This window comes from Nelumbo lutea, chromosome 8 (genome assembly GCF_056320005.1).
Source record: "Nelumbo lutea isolate HS-2025 chromosome 8, American lotus-T2T, whole genome shotgun sequence".
In the NCBI taxonomy this organism is placed as follows: Eukaryota; Viridiplantae; Streptophyta; class Magnoliopsida; order Proteales; family Nelumbonaceae; genus Nelumbo; species Nelumbo lutea.
Window position 1 is genome coordinate 10,179,113 of NC_142691.1, and position 16,999 is coordinate 10,196,111.

At 39.8% G+C, this 16,999-nt stretch overlaps 1 protein-coding gene across 1 annotated transcript; it reads left to right on the forward strand.

Moving 5' to 3' along the window:
* The first annotated feature begins 417 nt into the window (after positions 1 to 417).
* LOC148842642 (aspartate aminotransferase, cytoplasmic) lies at positions 418 to 16,564 on the forward strand. The gene is made up of 12 exons (XM_088958919.1): positions 418 to 924; positions 2,871 to 2,942; positions 3,139 to 3,200; positions 3,281 to 3,364; positions 4,009 to 4,108; positions 4,197 to 4,317; positions 4,645 to 4,808; positions 6,799 to 6,936; positions 7,688 to 7,809; positions 8,256 to 8,350; positions 9,883 to 10,003; positions 16,297 to 16,564. The coding sequence occupies exons 1-12, from the start codon at positions 814 to 816 to the stop codon at positions 16,379 to 16,381; spliced, it is 1,275 nt and encodes a 424-aa protein (XP_088815045.1). The 5' UTR covers positions 418 to 813; the 3' UTR covers positions 16,382 to 16,564.
* Positions 16,565 to 16,999: the final 435 nt, after the last annotated feature.

Genomic DNA, 16,999 nt, shown 5'->3' on the forward strand with positions numbered 1-16,999 from the left:
ATGGAGACCGAATCTATTACTAAGAAAGGGCGCCTTACACCAACCTCACAAGCACAATGCACCATAGATCGAAAGAAACCAATTCAGTGAGAGCAAATTTCAGCATAACCTTGCATTGGAAATATTTCGCCAAAAAATAAAGGACAGAGGTATGGAAATATTCCCGATGAAAGGTTGTAAAGACTATTCGAATAATGTTCGAACGGGCGTTGCTCTGATTGAAGCCGATCTTAGATTGGAAACATCTCGTACTTATAATTCACGGAATCACGGAATACATAGTGAAATGCGCATATGAGGTCGGTTCGAGGCTCCTTCAGTGAGCAGTTCCCAATTCAGCGCGACGTCCCGTACATTTCATTTTGCATACGCAATCTCCGCATGCAATAAATAATCTAGAGTGCGCATGGTTAGTTCGTTAACCACAAAAACAAAAGGGATAAAATGCGCTCCCAGTTACTCAGATTCCGTCTTGACTTGCGTGCCTTCCGAAGACATCTAAACACCGTTGTCGCCGCGTGTGCTCCTACCCGTCATCGCGCGCAGCTGTGGTGGGGCCCACTTATTTCAGGTGTGTAATATCCAATGTTCCTCGTCGTTTACCTTATTTTTGTAAGAACTTCCAACGTTCGCCACGTCAGCTTGACCCATTATCAAAAGGCGCTCTCCGTAGAAAAGCGTACTTTAAACATTAAATAAATATAATTTACTAGCTTGCGCCCACAGTTGCCGCTATACGGCGCCCACGGTTCGCCAACTGATCGGAGGTTAAGTGCCCTGCTCAGACATCTAACAGATCATTCTGTTTCGTCCATGGAGTCCCAAAACCCCAATCGCGCCATCTCACCCTCTGCAACCACGGCCTCTAATGGCGATTCTGTCTTCGCTAACATTGCTAAAGCTCCCGAAGATCCGATCTTAGGGGTAATCTCTTCTACTTGCCTGATTTTATCGATGTTCTGGGATGATTTTTGGTTCTACTGTTTCTTCTTTGCTGCCCCCTTTTTTTTGAATTTACAATTTTCCCCTTCGAAGATTGTTCCGCTTCTGCGAGTTTTTGCCTATTTTGCTCAGCGCCACGTTCACTGATTCGTTTTAGCTGATTGTTGCTGAACCATATAATAATGATTGGTGGGTTCTTGTATCATTTGGATCGCTTTCTAGTATTAGTTTATCTTTCGTTGGTTATGCACTGTAGTTGATGGGGATAGTGTTATTAAGAATTACATAAATTTGTTTCCTTCTGTGGCAGAGGAAGTGATGGATCAGGAAGAGAAGAAGCGAGATCTACTCATTAGATTCTCGACCCCCCCAAATAAAGAAAAAGAATGTAAAAAACCTAGGAACCGATAAGACAAAAACTGAATCTAATGTCTGGTACTATCAATGATTGGATAAAATAACCAATGTGATTCAAAACTCGTATTTGGTTGATAAGAGTAGGAGATCGGCATGGCTTAGTTGGGACCTGGGACTATTAAATTTTACATCTTAAATTCGGCCTTGACAATAGGGATCAAAATTACTTTACCAAGAGAAGCACTGTTCTTTTTCTCTTCTTTTTCTCGTTGGTTGATAAGTTTGCTTAGCGTTATCCTCAGAAAACATGGAAAGTGCATTTAAAAAGTTGCGCATGCATTATTTTTATCATCCCTAATCTTGAAACTCTTTGAATATGTTAATGATCAAAAAGGTAAAAAACTCATTGAAAATATTTAAACGTTAAAATGAAAAAGAAAAAGCCTTCAAAAGATCTCTGATGTGTTTAAATGGAATTTATAACATTGAATGAGATTTGATACATTTTCCGGGGAAAGAAGGGTAAAACGCTCTTCCCCTGATCATCTTCTAGAGTTGTTATATAGCAACTATATTATTGATATTGGCTATTTTAATTGTGAACTCAAAGTGATGACAGACTGATAATATTCTTTTCCTGCTTTTCTTTTCTTTTTCTTTTTTTGTTCTTGGCATATAAATTAAAGGTGCTGAAGGTGAGAAGTAATAAGAATCTAATCAGGTCGGAAATTTTAAGAATATAATCTAAAGGAATTTTTTAATTATGTAAATTCCTATCTTGACTATTTATGATGTTTCTGACTTGCTGTACTCATCCAAAAGGTTACAAATGCAAGAAATTAATAGCTTTCTGTATTGTTACCACCAATTATTTCCCTTGAATTTTCACACTGTCTGTTGACTCTGTTCAAGTCCATTAGTCCACCCACTTCAGGAAGGATTTTTCAATAGATAGGGTTCCAGAAGTATTTTTATAAAAGTGTTTCTACTTTACGCTTACGTAGATAAATCATACTGATATGTGAGCATGCCAATTTTGGATACGTAAAACAATGTTGTTTTATGATTTTATGTGATCTATTCTCTGCATTGAATGAAATATTCAGATTTCCTATATTTGAACTCATTTTCAACTTGTTAACCAAGGACATGGAAATTCAATGTACATGGATAAAGAGAAGTGCAAATGCATTGGCTGACGGTCTAGCTAGGCAAGGAGTAAATAGAGATACATTATTCTGGGCTGTTTTGTAATCACTGCATGGTCAAAAAGTCACTTGGGTAGCTGGAGTTAAGACTTTTTAGCTCCATCCCTTTGTAAACCTGATTTTTATCACAAATAAAATTTCACTGTTACTGATAAAAAAAAAAAAAAAACTCATTTTCAACTTCTAACTATAGACCTGACCTCCTGGCATTCCAAAGAACACTATGAATTGCTGCCGCTTACTATGTAGTTAATATTGCAATTTTTCCATCTTGTTGCAACTTGAAAGGTTTTGATTCTGATTGTATTGTGTATCTATTGTTTTGACAATAAATTACTCCCTGATGTTATTTCAACCAAACAGGTAACTGTTGCATACAACAAGGACTCCAGCCCAATAAAGTTGAATTTGGGTGTTGGTGCTTATCGAACAGAGGTATGTTTCTCTTATCTGACATTGTTGAACTGTTTTTCTACTCATGCATGGGAATGGGCACACACTTCATAAGCATGCATGCTGTCACACACAGAGGCACTATACAAGAATGTGGGTTTTCTTGTGCTCTTGCACAAAATATGCTTTATTTACCTCTGATATAAAAGGCTGCTGGATTGGCCTGTTTGCATTACAGGAAGGAAAACCTCTTGTTCTGAATGTAGTTAGACAAGCTGAGCAGCTGCTAGTAAATGACCCGTAAGCAATTAAATCATAGTTTATGCTATTTCTTTCTTCATATATATCAGTGACCGAGTTCTAATTTTTGTGATGTTCAGGTCTCGTGTTAAGGAGTATCTTCCCATTACTGGATTAGCGGATTTCAATAAATTGAGTGCCAAACTAATTTTTGGTGCTGACAGGTACAAATTTAACAAAATGTGAGGTTAATTTATTAGAGGTGTGTTCAAAACTATTGAGAGATTCGGCATGAATTCCATACTATGTTGAATACGGAATATGAAACTTTGCAATGTTTCTTTTACAGATCTCTGGATTCTTATGAAATGAAGGATTAAAGTTTAGACTGAGAAAGAAAATTTCTTATTCTGAAAATAACTTGGTTAACCTTTTTAATTATGATGTAAAACTGTAGCTCATCCAAGAACAGAATCAGATTACCTATTTTCAATGTTGTGATCTTAAGCAATGATATAATTTATTGTGACAGAATAAAAGACTTCCAAGTCCTTCTGTTTGATTGAAAGATTTTCAATGATTGTCTTGTTAAAATGAACTTACGAATTACTTAAGAGGTGAACAACTTTAAAAAGTCCATTTCTATAATGAAATTTCCTGTACTATGGTAGATGCTTCATTGCTTCTGATATGGAATTCTCTATTATTTACTTGTCTTTAGTAGAAAAAAAAACTTTTCTTGGATATTTTCATTGTTCAATCCTTTAATGTGGCTTAGCCTGTTTCCCATGTAATTTACTTTGCATTTTTTGGTAGTTTATATTTGTGGTTTTTACTGAATACAATATTCTGCTTGCTTTGAAAATAGCCCTGCTATTCAAGAAAACAGGGTAGCTACTGTCCAGTGCTTATCTGGTACTGGCTCTCTGAGGGTTGGAGCTGAGTTTCTGGCAAAACATTACCACCAAGTAAACAACTAATCCTTTTTAGTTTGTTGCCTTTGTAAGATGATGATTTGAAGGATAATTTTGATTTCACCATCCACCTTGCTTGCAGCATTCAATATACATTCCACAACCAACATGGGGAAACCATCCCAAAGTGTTCACTATGGCGAGGTTGTCTCCGAAGTATTATCGCTATTATGACCCAGAAACACGTGGACTGAACTTTCAAGGTTTGGATTCTTCTTCGTTTGTCTTTGTTTGATTAGCCGCAATGGTATCTTAGCAGTTGGCATGGAATATGGATTCGTTAAGTTGAATAATCCATTTGTTTGAAAATTATTATTAAACAAAACATCTTATAGTTTTATATGAAATGTAGTCTCATACTCTCATCTTCTTATCAACTATTTCCTATTTGTTATTTCTAGATTCATTTTATATTTGTTAGTTTTTCCATAATTTTCTTTTCTACTATGTAGCATTTTTTCTGGAGTCCAGTGATTCCATCTAAACTTCTATGGAACTAGTTTCATGTGCTGATATGTCTATGGGAACAGGCCTGCTTGAGGACCTCAGTTCTGCCCCATCAGGAGCAATAGTGCTTCTTCATGCATGTGCTCATAACCCAACTGGTGTTGATCCTACCGTTGAACAGTGGGAGCAGATCAGACAACTGATAAGATCAAAGGGGTTGTTACCATTCTTTGACAGCGCATATCAGGTAAATGTGATTGCACCAAGTACAAAGATTTTTCCCCCAATAATGATGCAATTTGTTGCAAGAAAAAAAAGTAAGTGAAGGCAAAGGAGGATTGTCATTGGAGGCAAAGGCCCCAACAAGGCACAAGCACAAAAGTCTTCCAGAATTAAGGCTTTGTTTGGATAAGCTTTTGCCTTTGGGCTGTCGGAAACAAAAATAAGCCAAAAACATTTTTAAAATTGCTTTTAAAAGTGAAGGCAAAGTTGCTTTTAAAACACAATAATCTAATGCCAAAACACTTTTAAGCCCCAAAACACAAAGCTTTGGGGCTTGGGCTTTGAAAGCACAAATCTTGAAGCTTATCCAAATGCAACCTAAACTAATGCAGAGATGTTGCTGCTAGCCCACTTTAACTATCCCATGATGTGTTAAACAAAAGAAATCATCATGCTGATCCAACCAACAATAAGAAACAAACTTGAACCCTGACTTGCTGCTCCTAATTTCACCTCTGTTTTAAACTTTTATTATCCACAACTTAAACCACTCTTCATATCAACATCCTCTGGAAGTGGAAAATACTGTTCCTACAGCTTTTGGACTTGAACTTGTTACTTTCCCTTTCCCCCGGGGTTCCTTTTTCTCTTACTTTAGATGGATCATTCTCACTTCTCAGTGGCAACTTCTTGTTGTCACGTGGCAACAAGTTAAATTCAGAGCGTTTGTCTATTTGTCACGTGGCAACACTAGTGATTTTTCATTGTTTTCCTGATTAGAAAAGATTCAATAAACAAAAGGTCAGAAGTTCTGTGTAAATTGGTAAAATACAAATACCATGGTCTCCTACTGGACAGTTTAAATGGTCGGACTACTTTTACATGGAGGCATTTAAAGTGCAGATTCATAGTTTTGGAGAGCCAATGTGATAGGCATTTTGGTGAATCTGCCTGATTCTCACTAACACAAGTCTGCCTGATTCTCACTAACACAAGTTGACTTGTCGCACATGTCAACTCGTGAGTCCCCTCCAAAGGTGGGGTATCCATGCAGCAGCACTTTTGCACCCACTCCATCCAGTTCAAAGGAGGTCCCCTCCAACCATGACCTCCCCATCAGCAAATTTCCCTTGTTTTCTTTGATTTCCACCTAACCTAGTATCTTGCTTCCAGCCTATGGAAGAAAGTGGTTCTATGCTGATTTCTTTTTTTTTTTTTTTCTTTGATATATTCTGAAGGGCTACACAATGGGGGGTAGCCCATCCCCCAACCCATAGCCCCCTCAACCCAGGTGCAGGCGGGATTCGATCCCATGTCTCTGCTACAACCAGCAGGAGACCTTACCAACCAACTGGTTGGCACCTTGCAGTTCCATGCTGATTTCTTCATCCAAGGAACAGTCATATCCTTTCACTAACCTTTACAGTGTTGTCCTTCCGAAACATTAATACTGTCTATGGCCTTGTAAACAATGCTGCATATGATCTGCATGGTCTTAGTCTGGGAATTCTTAGTCCTCCACTCTGGATCAACAAACTTCAGGTCCAGGAGTCCTTGAGATTCCACAATCTTGGGTTTCCTTCATTAAATCAAAGACAGTCAAACTTTCTCACATAAACACACCAGCGGGGCTGGCTCCCCCTTAATGCAACAAGAGATCCACCAAAAGTGAGGATGTGACATCCGAGGGTAGCATTGCTATCCTACTCCTTTTTGTTGTTGAAGAGTGGTTGGTATCATAACCACTACTAAGTGTCCTTGGAGATTGCAGAATCCTTTTCCAATCTTGGTCTCCTTCCACTTCACTTCCAAGTTGCCCAATGCATGGTGAAGGTTAGGCTTTTTCTTTTTGATTTTCAAGTTAGCCTAGGCTTTTGCATTGCAAAAAGATGATTAAGTTCTGAAATTTATGGCCAGAAAAGGCCAAATAGTTTTGATTTTTAATATTTATGTGACACAAAATTCCAACTTTGTCATATTCAGGTATTAACTGATGTATTCTATTGACAACTTAGGGTTTTGCAAGTGGAAGTTTGGATGCGGATGCACAGTCTGTTCGGATATTTGTTGCAGATGGTGGTGAATGCCTTGCAGCTCAGAGTTACGCAAAGAACATGGGACTTTATGGGGAGCGTGTTGGTGCCTTAAGCATCGTAAGACACTAAAAAGACCTCCTTTGAAGTGCCTAATGCTGAAAAATATACATAATTGGGACCTAGTAGAACTATATACTGCAGTGAAGAGTTGACCTTTATCAAAGCTAGTTGTAACTTGAGGGAAATCAAAAGCATATTGTTATATTTTTTTTGGGCCCAAAATTTCGTTCTGTTTGTTTTTATTTCATTAAAATGAAACTTCACCCTGCCTACCAAGGTTGGCATCAGGCCAAATGAGTACAATTCCATCTCCAATACACATGGTTCTCAACACAAGCAACTATTAAGCTATTACAAATGGCTGCCTGGCCCTGGACACCCCTACTCCAGCTGTTCCCTTACAACCCCTGCCCTTGCTAAAGAATCTGCCAAAGCATTTGCACTTCTAGACACCCATTTGAATGAGTTATTCAAGTTGCTGCCTAATGGTTTGAATTTCCAGGGAATCTCCTTTTGTATTCTCATCCTACAGATTATAGTTTGATAGTTTCCCACCACCACATGCTTCATACCCTTCATGCTCATCGGCTTTAAGCCTTGAATTTAAGGCTGGCAGTTCAGCCCATAAAGAATTGCCATGTCCAATTGGCCGAGAAAGATTAAGTAGAATGTTGCCATATGGTCCCTTATCACATCCCTAACTCCTTTAATTTGTTTTTCATTCATTTCTTTTCCTTCTCTAGCATAGTGATACTCCATCTCATTGATTCTCCTGTATCTATAATGTTATGCAAATTTTTCGTTACAGGTGTGCAGGACAGCAGATGTTGCAAGTAGGGTTGAGAGCCAGCTGAAACTTGTGATCAGGCCCATGTACTCCAACCCACCTATTCATGGTGCATCCATTGTGGCCACCATCCTCAAGGACAGGTACAAAGTTGATTCAGGAAGGTCTATGCAATATGACTAAATCAATTCGAAATCTGGAAAAGAGTAGAAATTCAAGTCAAATGTACAAAAAATGGTCTGTATGAAAACTGGTTAATATGAAAACTGGTTAATATTGGGAAAATGATCAAATTGATGTTAGTGAATTACTAGAAGTAAGGGTTTCACTTTCTCAATGTGAAGTGAAGCAATAACAAAACGAAGATGATCGACTAATCTACAAGAAAAGGATGGTTAGCATGCTCATCAGAGAATCTGTATCTACTTAGAAAATATAGTTATCTAGTTTATATAATTTCTTGGTTTAACTCAATACAAAGTACATAAATATACATATATGACCGTTGATTGTAATGCTTATTTTCTTGTTTATGGAGTAGATCATGACTTATAAGTGTTCCTTAATTCTGATTATATTTTGTCTGCAGGGATATGTATAATGAATGGACTATTGAGTTAAAAGCCATGGCTGATCGGATTATTAGCATGCGCCAACAACTCTTCGATGCTTTACGTGATAGAGGTAAGCTGATATTTAGATTCTTTTGTTCTTTTTGAGGATCACCTTTTTTCATTTACTTGTTTTAGTTGTATAGTTGGTCTATCCATTAGTATTACCTGCATAATTGTTACTTTTTGAGGTAGAATGCATCATTAGCATCACTTCTACAACTGATATCTACCCACTATTATGTTTTCCCTTTTTGGTTACCAAGGTTTGATCTTGTCGTGTGGCCCTATGGAATTACTTTTTTCCATTTATTTGTTTAGTGTGTACTACATTTAATGTTGCTGCTGAAACCGATATATGCTAACATTGAGTCCATGTCTTGTTTTTCTGCTTTTCTGTTGATAAAGTTTAAGGTTGGCATGTGGCCCTTGGTATTGGAATTGGAACACCTAACCATCAGAATTTCTGGGGCCCCTTCTAAAAGATGTGGATGTTTATGGGAGGCGTTACTTTTTATGTTTTCCCTTTTTGGTTACTAAGGTTTGATCTTGTCGTGTGGCCCTATGAAATCACTTTTTTCCATTTATTTGTTTAGTGTGTACTACATTTAATGTTGCTGCTGAAACCGATATATGCTAACATTGAGTCCATGTCTTGTTTTTCTGCTTTTCTGTTGATAAAGTTTAAGGTTGGCATGTGGCCCTTGGTATTGGAATTGGAACACCTAACCATCAGAATTTCTGGGGCCCCTTCTAAAAGATGTGGATGTTTATGGGAGGCGTTACTTTTTATTAAATTTCTAGTCACCTATGAAAGCAAAGAGAGAGTCTCTCTTTTATTGCAAGGCAATTTCTGGAATTAAAAGAAAATGGGAAAAAATGAAGTGAGATTAGTTGTTGAGGATCTCTAACACAACCAAATTGAAGCAGTGTTTTAGAAGGCTTGGGAGGCATACACCTGGAGGCGCACCTTCAGGCGAGGTGCCTCAAAAACGCCCTGAGGCATATGCCTCAGGTTCAAGAGCCATACGCTTCATACACCTTTTGCATGAGGTGTGTCACACTCTAGCTCGCTTGCTTGCCTCCGCTTCAACAAGACCCCCCTTCTAGTGTTATGCATATTCATTCTTCTTAATATAAAATATTTTTATTAAAAACAAAAAGAGAAAGATGAGATCCTCTTTCCTCTTCTTCATCCTCTCCCTCCTTCCTCCTCATCCCCTTCCTCTTAGGGAGGCTTATGCCTCCTTGTGTTTGGGAGGCTTACGTCTCTTACGTGAACTACGCCTCATGCCTCCATGTTTTGAAACATTGAATTGAAGTAGTAAACTGTGGTGAAATACCAAATAAATAAACATGAAGAAAGCATGGTGATTGTTTGCCCATTAGATTTGGATATAATGTAATATTTGCATTCACACCTCACATGAATTTTGAGAGACACATGAATGCAGAGATGTTTGTCACCAATCTGAATTTCAGGCATGGTTCTTAGTCTGGAATTCCACTGTGGAATAATAAAAATGTATACAAGCACTATATGCATTGAAAGAGATTTCCAAATCAAGTTCCTATGTTGAATGTGTTCTGTTGTTTTGTTTGCAGGTACACCCGGTGACTGGAGTCACATCATCAAGCAGATTGGAATGTTTACTTTCACAGGGTTGAACAAAGAACAGGTTGCCTTCATGACTAAAGAATACCACATCTACATGACATCCGACGGGTAAGAATACCACATAGTACTATGTTTGGATCCTATTTTATTTAGACAAATTGATGATACACGGTTATCATCTGACCCTAATTTGCTTCTTAAATTCTAGCCTTCTTGACCCTTGCGCATCTCAAATTTCCTTTCACTAGAAGTTCAGGACTGTTATCAGTCTTGAACCCTAATGAATCTCAGGATCGAAGATAAGCAGAAAGAGAGAGGAGAGAAGAGAAAGAGGGAGAAGAAGTAGTAGAACACAAGGGTTGAAAGGAGGAGCAGAAGCTTCATATTCTGCCGCCGCCACTTTAATTAATATTTATAGGTTATGCTCATTACATGGAAAGGACAGATCTGCCCTTAGTCTTTACATAACAAATAGAGTAAAACAAAGACTGAAATAAATAACAACTGAAACAACTAAATGACCAATAGCTAACCCTAGGCAGACTAGAATATCTTCTACCCTACGAACACAGTGGGACCGTAGCTGTGGAGCCCACTTCAGTGTTCTCTACACTCCCCCTCAAGTTGGGAATAAATGTTTATCATTCCCAACTTGGATAGATCTGCCTCTAGCTTCTTCTGTGATACAGCTTTAGTGAGGATATCTGCCAGTTGCATATTGGAGGTGATGTATGGGAGACATACTTCTTGTGATGAGACCCTCTCTCGTACAAAGTGTCGATCAACTTCAATATGTTTAGTCCTGTCATGCTGTACTAGGTTGTGTGCTATATTAATAGCTGCTTGATTATCACAATACAGCATCATGGGCTTCTCATACTCAACGCCCAACTCCTCAAGTAGTGATCTCAGCCAAAGAATTTCAACCACTCCATTAGCCATTGACCTATACTCAGCTTAAGCACTGGATTGAGAGACAACACTTTGTTTCTTACTCCGCCAAGAAACCAAGTTACCTCCCACAAGAGCACAATATCCAGAGGTAGACCTTCTGTCATCAACACTCCCAGCCCAATCGGCATCTATATAGACTTCCACCTTCATGTGGTCATTGTTCTTGAACAGTATACCTCTACCCGGGCATTTCTTCAAATATGCTAGTATTCTTTCTGCTGCTAGAAGGCGTATGGTTCTAGGAGAATGCATGTACTGACTGATAACACTAACGGCATAACTGATGTCTGGTCGGGTAAGGCATAGATATAGGAGCTTTCCCATTAACCGCTGGAACATAACTTTGTCTTCAAGCAGCTCCCCACTCTCTGCATTAATCCTGTGGTTCTGTTCAATAGGTGTATCTGCAGGTTTGACACCTAGCTTTCCAGTTTCAGCCAAGAGATCTAACACATATTTCCTTTGAGAGACAAAGATCCCCTGCTTAGATCTAGCAACCTCAATACCCAAAAAATACCGTAGTGTACCCAGATCTTTCACCTCAAACTCTTGATGAAGAAGCTATTTGAGGGACTCAATTTCATGGTTGTCGTTTCCTGTGACCACAATATCATCAACATAAACTGCAAGTAGTGTCAGTGACGACTCCACCCTCTTGATAATGTATGATCTGACTGGGCCTGTACATAACCGAACTTCCTAAGGGCTAGTCTGAATCTGTCGAACCAAGCTCTAGGTGATTGCTTCAAACCATACAAAGCCTTATTGAGCCGACAAACTTTCTTACCTGCCTCTGTATCATAGAATCCAGGAGGCAACTGCATGTAGACCTCTTCCTGCAAGTCCCCGTTCAGGAAAGCATTCTTAACATCCATTTGGTACAAAGGCCAAGTGTAGCTTGCTGCAAGAGATAATAGAACCCGAATGGTGGTCATCTTGGCTACCGGGGCAAATGTCTCCAAGTAATCTATACCATAAGTTTGAGTGAACCCCTGCAACTAGCCGAGCTTTGTACCTCTCAATGGAACCATCCGCATTATGCTTCACAGTAAATACCCACCTGCATCCAACTGGTTTCTTTCCTTTGGGCAAGTCAACTAGCTCCCAGGTATTATTTTTCAACAGGGCATCCATTTCAACTTGCATTGCACCTCTCCACTCTGGGACTGATAGGGCTTCTTGCACTATTCTCGGAATAGGGACATCAGCAACAGAGGTGAGATAGGACCTGTAGGAGGGAGATAGGCGATCATAGGCCAAATACTGGGAGATGCAGTGGGCTGTAGATGTGGTGCAATGCCGTTTTCCTTTACAGAGGGCAATGGGAAGGTCAAGGTCATCTACAAAGGGTGAGGTAGCAACAATGGAAGGAGTCTCTGTGGGCCCTGGGACTGTAATATCTGGACTTGGAGCCGCAGAAGAGATTGTAGCTGGCTGGGACTGCTGATGACCAGGATCAATCTGCCTGTATCGCCTATGATAGACTCTCAACTCCCGATCCCTTTGACCACCCTCGCTACTACAGCCCTCATCATCAACTGGAATAGGTAAGGGAACAGCCCCAAAGGTATTAACCCTGTCCTCACTGCACTCCTCCCCCTGAAGAAAAAGACCCAAATCTCCACGCTCACTACTATCCCCCTGAGGAGAGACCCGAGAATAGTAGGGTGTCTCCTCAAAGAAAGTGACATCCATGGATATAAACTTCTTCCCTGAAACAGGATCATAACAATAATAACCCTTTTGAGTTTGTGCATAACCAAGAAATATGCATTTGGAGGCCTTGGATTGAAACTTGGAGTGATTGGGACCAAGAAGCTAAACAAAACAGGTACAACCAAATGTCTTGAGGGGAATAGTGAACAACTCCTCATTGGGGTATAGAAGGGAAAAAGGAGGTTTCATATCAAGAACCCGAGAAGGAATCCGATTAATAAGATATACCGCCGTAAGGATAGCATCACCCCAGAAGCGAATAGGGACATTGGAGGTAAACATAATACTTCTAGCCACCTCCAAGATGTGCCTATTCTTCCTCTCTGCAACCCCATTCTGCTGAGGTGTATGAGGACACGTGCTCTGGTGGATAACCCCATGATTAAGGAGGTACGATGCCAATGGTTTAGCAAAGTATTCCTTTGCATTATCAGATCTAAGTACTTTTATCCTGGCATCAAATTGTGTTAGGATCATTTGGTGGAAGTTTTGGGTCAGGACAGGCACCTCATCTCGTGATCGTATAAGATAAACCCATGAAAAACGGGTGTGGTCATCAACAAATAGTAAAAAATACCTGTACCCCCCATGGAAGGAATGTGATATGGCCCCCAAACATCAGTATGCACAATATCAAAAGAACTATTACTCCTTTTATTACTCAATGAATAAGAGTTTCTACAATGTTTAGCCAACTCACAACTTTCACACTTCAACTGAGATAACTCAACAGACTCAAACAAAGTAGGAAACAAACTCTTCAAGGACCGAAAAGATAAATGACCCAATCGGTTATGCCACAACATAACCGGACTCACAACTTGAGAAACCAGTAACTTCTTATCCACTGACTCTTCCCGACGAGAACTCTCCCCGAGCAGATAGATCCCATTCGTCTCACAGCCAGTCCCAATCACCTTCTTCGTCTCCATGTCCTGAAAAACACATCGGTCAGGAAAGAAAGTTACTGAGCAGTTCAAATGTTTGGTAATGCTACTGACGGAAAGGAGGTTAGTATCTAGTTTAGGAACATGCAAGACAGAGGACAAGGATATAGTATCTGACAGTTTGATGTCACCCTTGCCAGAAATAGGGACAAGAGAGCCATCAGCTATAGATACTTTATCCCTACCAGAAGATAAGTGATAAGTAGTAAACAGAGAGGGCAAGCTGGTCATATGGTCAGATGTACCTAAATCTATTACCCAACACGATTCAGTAGTACCTGGAGCGGAGGCATGGTAGGCTGAGGCTCGAGTACCTGAGTGTGCAAAGGCCGATGTAGCTGGAGCTGATGATGACTGCGGTAACTGAGCTGAACTGCCAACTTCCTTTTCCAATTGTATTAGAGCTGCCCGAACTGCAGCTAAGGTCTCTAATGGTGTGCCTCTCGTGCCAGATGAGGATGCTGAATCAGTAGTCGTAGCCACATGAGCATTACACCTTTTATTTCTCAACTTTGCCGGGACCAAATGTGGATGCAGCTTCCAACATGTTTCTTTTGTGTGTTTAGGTTTCTTGCAATGCTCACACACCACATCCCTTTTATCTTCCTTCTTGTAAGCGGCTGAGGTTGCATCATGACTTTCCTCCTGGTCTCTTCACTGTGCACTAAGGAGTATGCCTGAGAGAGGGTCACACTATCTCTGGTCAAGATCTGTTGCCTCACAATATCATATTCTGAATTCAGTCTTGCCAGAAACTCAAACACTCTGTTTGTCTCAATGTGCTTTCTATGTATCTGAGCATCTTTGGGACTCTCCCACTCAAGAGTCTCTAAGTGATCAATCTCATGCCACAGGGACTGCAAGTTAGAGAAATAGACCGACACCGGTTTCTCTCATTGTTTAAGGGCATTCACCTCACATTTCAACTCATATGCTCTGGCAACATTAAGGGGTTGGGAGTAAGTCTCTTTCATCACATTCCATTATCTCCTTGGCTGTCTTTGCCCATAAGTAATTTCGGCTGATATGGGGCTGCATTGAATTATAGAGCCATGTCATAACCAAGTAGTTTTCTTGGACCCACTTGGTATACATAGGGTCTCCCTTGGAAAGTTCTGCTACATCTCCCAAGAGATACCCTACTTTGCCCCTTCCCCCAATAGCCATCATGGCTGATTGGGCCCATTCCAAGTAGTTTGATCCATCAAACTTTACGGTTGTAATCTGAAAACCTGTCTCAGAACCACCACCATAACTGTTGGTCCCAAAACTGCCTTCAGCCTGATTCTTAAGCTCCATTTAAGTCAAGAACCAGAAGTATCAAAGATTATGGTTACTACAGTCAAAACCAGCACTAGAAATCCCAACAACAGTCACAAAATCAGTAGAGAACCAATCTGTACTCACGATAGATGTGCATGAAATATATATAAGACTGATCTGAAATCAATAACCACACACAACAGCAACAGTCCGAACTGTTTTCACCCCTTCAAAAGTGTTTGAAACCCCAAAAAAAGACTGAAACACAGTTTGAAGGGCAATCTGACATGCTGAAGCAAATTTGAGGTTTTAATCAGTCCTAAGAGCCTTACGGATAAGGTTTGTATTAGGGTTAATATGAAACCCTAAAACTGAACAATGTTGAGGAGAATTCTGGGGTTTGCTGCAGGAATAAGATCACAAGTTTCGGCCTAATACTAGGGTTTGCCGTAGGGATAGGACAAAACCCTAGAGAAACCCTAGAGAATAGAGAGATAAAACCCTAGAGTAGTTCGGCCACCCTTACTGGATAGGTCCAACCTATCTTTTCTGATGTTACTTCTTTCAGAAAGTAAAAAACTTACAGTAGAATGCAGTTCGCTGCCTACCAAGGTTACCCGAACCCTAGCCTTCTCTGATTCTTCCTGATCACCAATTTGCTACAACTGTGATACTTCTTCAAACAGCTGCTAATCCTCTGGAGATCTCCAAGAACCAGTCAACGAACTCTGCTTTCTCAGTCTTCCAGCCTTAGATGGTTCTCATGTGGTCGGCTGGACTAGGCTCACATGAGAGAACTTAGCTCTGATACCAACTAGAAGTTCAGGACTGTTATCAGTCTTGAACCCTAATGAATCTCAAGATCGAAGATAAGCAGAAAGAGAGAGGAGAGAAGAGAAAGAGGGAGAAGAAGTAGTAGAACACAAGGGTTGAAAGGAGGAGCAGAAGCTTCATATTCTGCCACCGCCACTTTAATTAATATTTATAGGTTATGCTCATTACATGGAAAGGACAGATCTGCCCTTAGTCTTTACATAACAAATAGAGTAAAACAAAGACTGAAATAAATAACAACTGAAACAACTAAATGACCAATAGCTAACCCTAGGCAGACTAGAATATCTTCTACCCTACGAACACAGTGGGACCGTAGCTGTGGGGCCCACTTCAGTGTTCTCTACACTTTCAATCAGTGCTGATGACAAAATCATTGTGTACATCTGGCTGTTATATCAAAGTTTGATGAACTGCCGACCCATCAAAATAAAATGTTCAGATAATATAATCTACCAAAATATTATTTTACTAAGATACATGGAAAGTTGTATGCAACTCGTTTACAATTCAAAGAACAAAACAAGGTTTGGCGTAACAGTATAGATACTTAAGATGAACTTTTGTATCCGATACTGCAGTCAAGGGCTTCATATTATGATATAATGCATATAGATTTAAGTGTGCGTATATTTTCTGTTTTTCCCTTATCATAGTACGGTAATCTCTGCTTGCTCTGTTATGCAGGAGAATTAGCATGGCAGGTCTAAGCTCGAGGACAGTTCCTCATCTCGCAGATGCCATTCATGCGGCTGTTACTCGCATTGTCTAATTTTGTCTATGACCTCTTTTGTTGGTTTATTCTGCTATATGGCAGAACTGCTTTTCTGCTTTTTAAACCTTAGCTGTTGTAATAATCATATCACTTCATTGAGTAGTGATTACACTGAAATATTTCATTCAAGCTAGCCTGAGGCTGGAAACTCTCGGCTGGGGCCGGGGAATTTTGGACTAATTTTTGTCAAAACTTTATATTTGTTCGTTGCCATGCTTTTAGTCACTGATGCACTAGTTTTGAGAAACTCGAATCATTCCAATTTTCTAAACATGGGCTATCTATGTATTGACACGTCTTAGTTGGATCCATTAGCACTTCATATCATATTGTATTTCTGAAATTTCCATTAGTAATAGTACAGTTGCCATGGGTTATTCAGTCTAGGTTTTTGATGACTCCGTTGCATAGCTTTTACTTTTGCATTTGGCTAAAGAGCATAGACAAGACTCTCTCTCGCAATCCATAGATTCCGCAACCATCTTTTGCACTTTCATGAATGGATTTTCTTAGCCTTCTGACTTGTTATAATCTGGGAGGCAAACCCCCGTCAATGCCAAAACAAGAATGGAATGTATGCTTGGGAGAGAGACAGTTGGATACGCACATTTTGAT

Bases quoted from the DNA above. Each gene is read 5' to 3' on its own strand.
- LOC148842642 (XM_088958919.1), top strand. From the start codon at position 814: ATGGAGTCCCAAAACCCCAATCGCGCCATCTCACCCTCTGCAACCACG. The intron at 7,810-8,255 runs GTACAAAGTTGA...TTTTGTCTGCAG, and splicing joins GCCACCATCCTCAAGGACAG to GGATATGTATAATGAATGGA. The intron at 8,351-9,882 runs GTAAGCTGATAT...TTTTGTTTGCAG, and splicing joins CGATGCTTTACGTGATAGAG to GTACACCCGGTGACTGGAGT.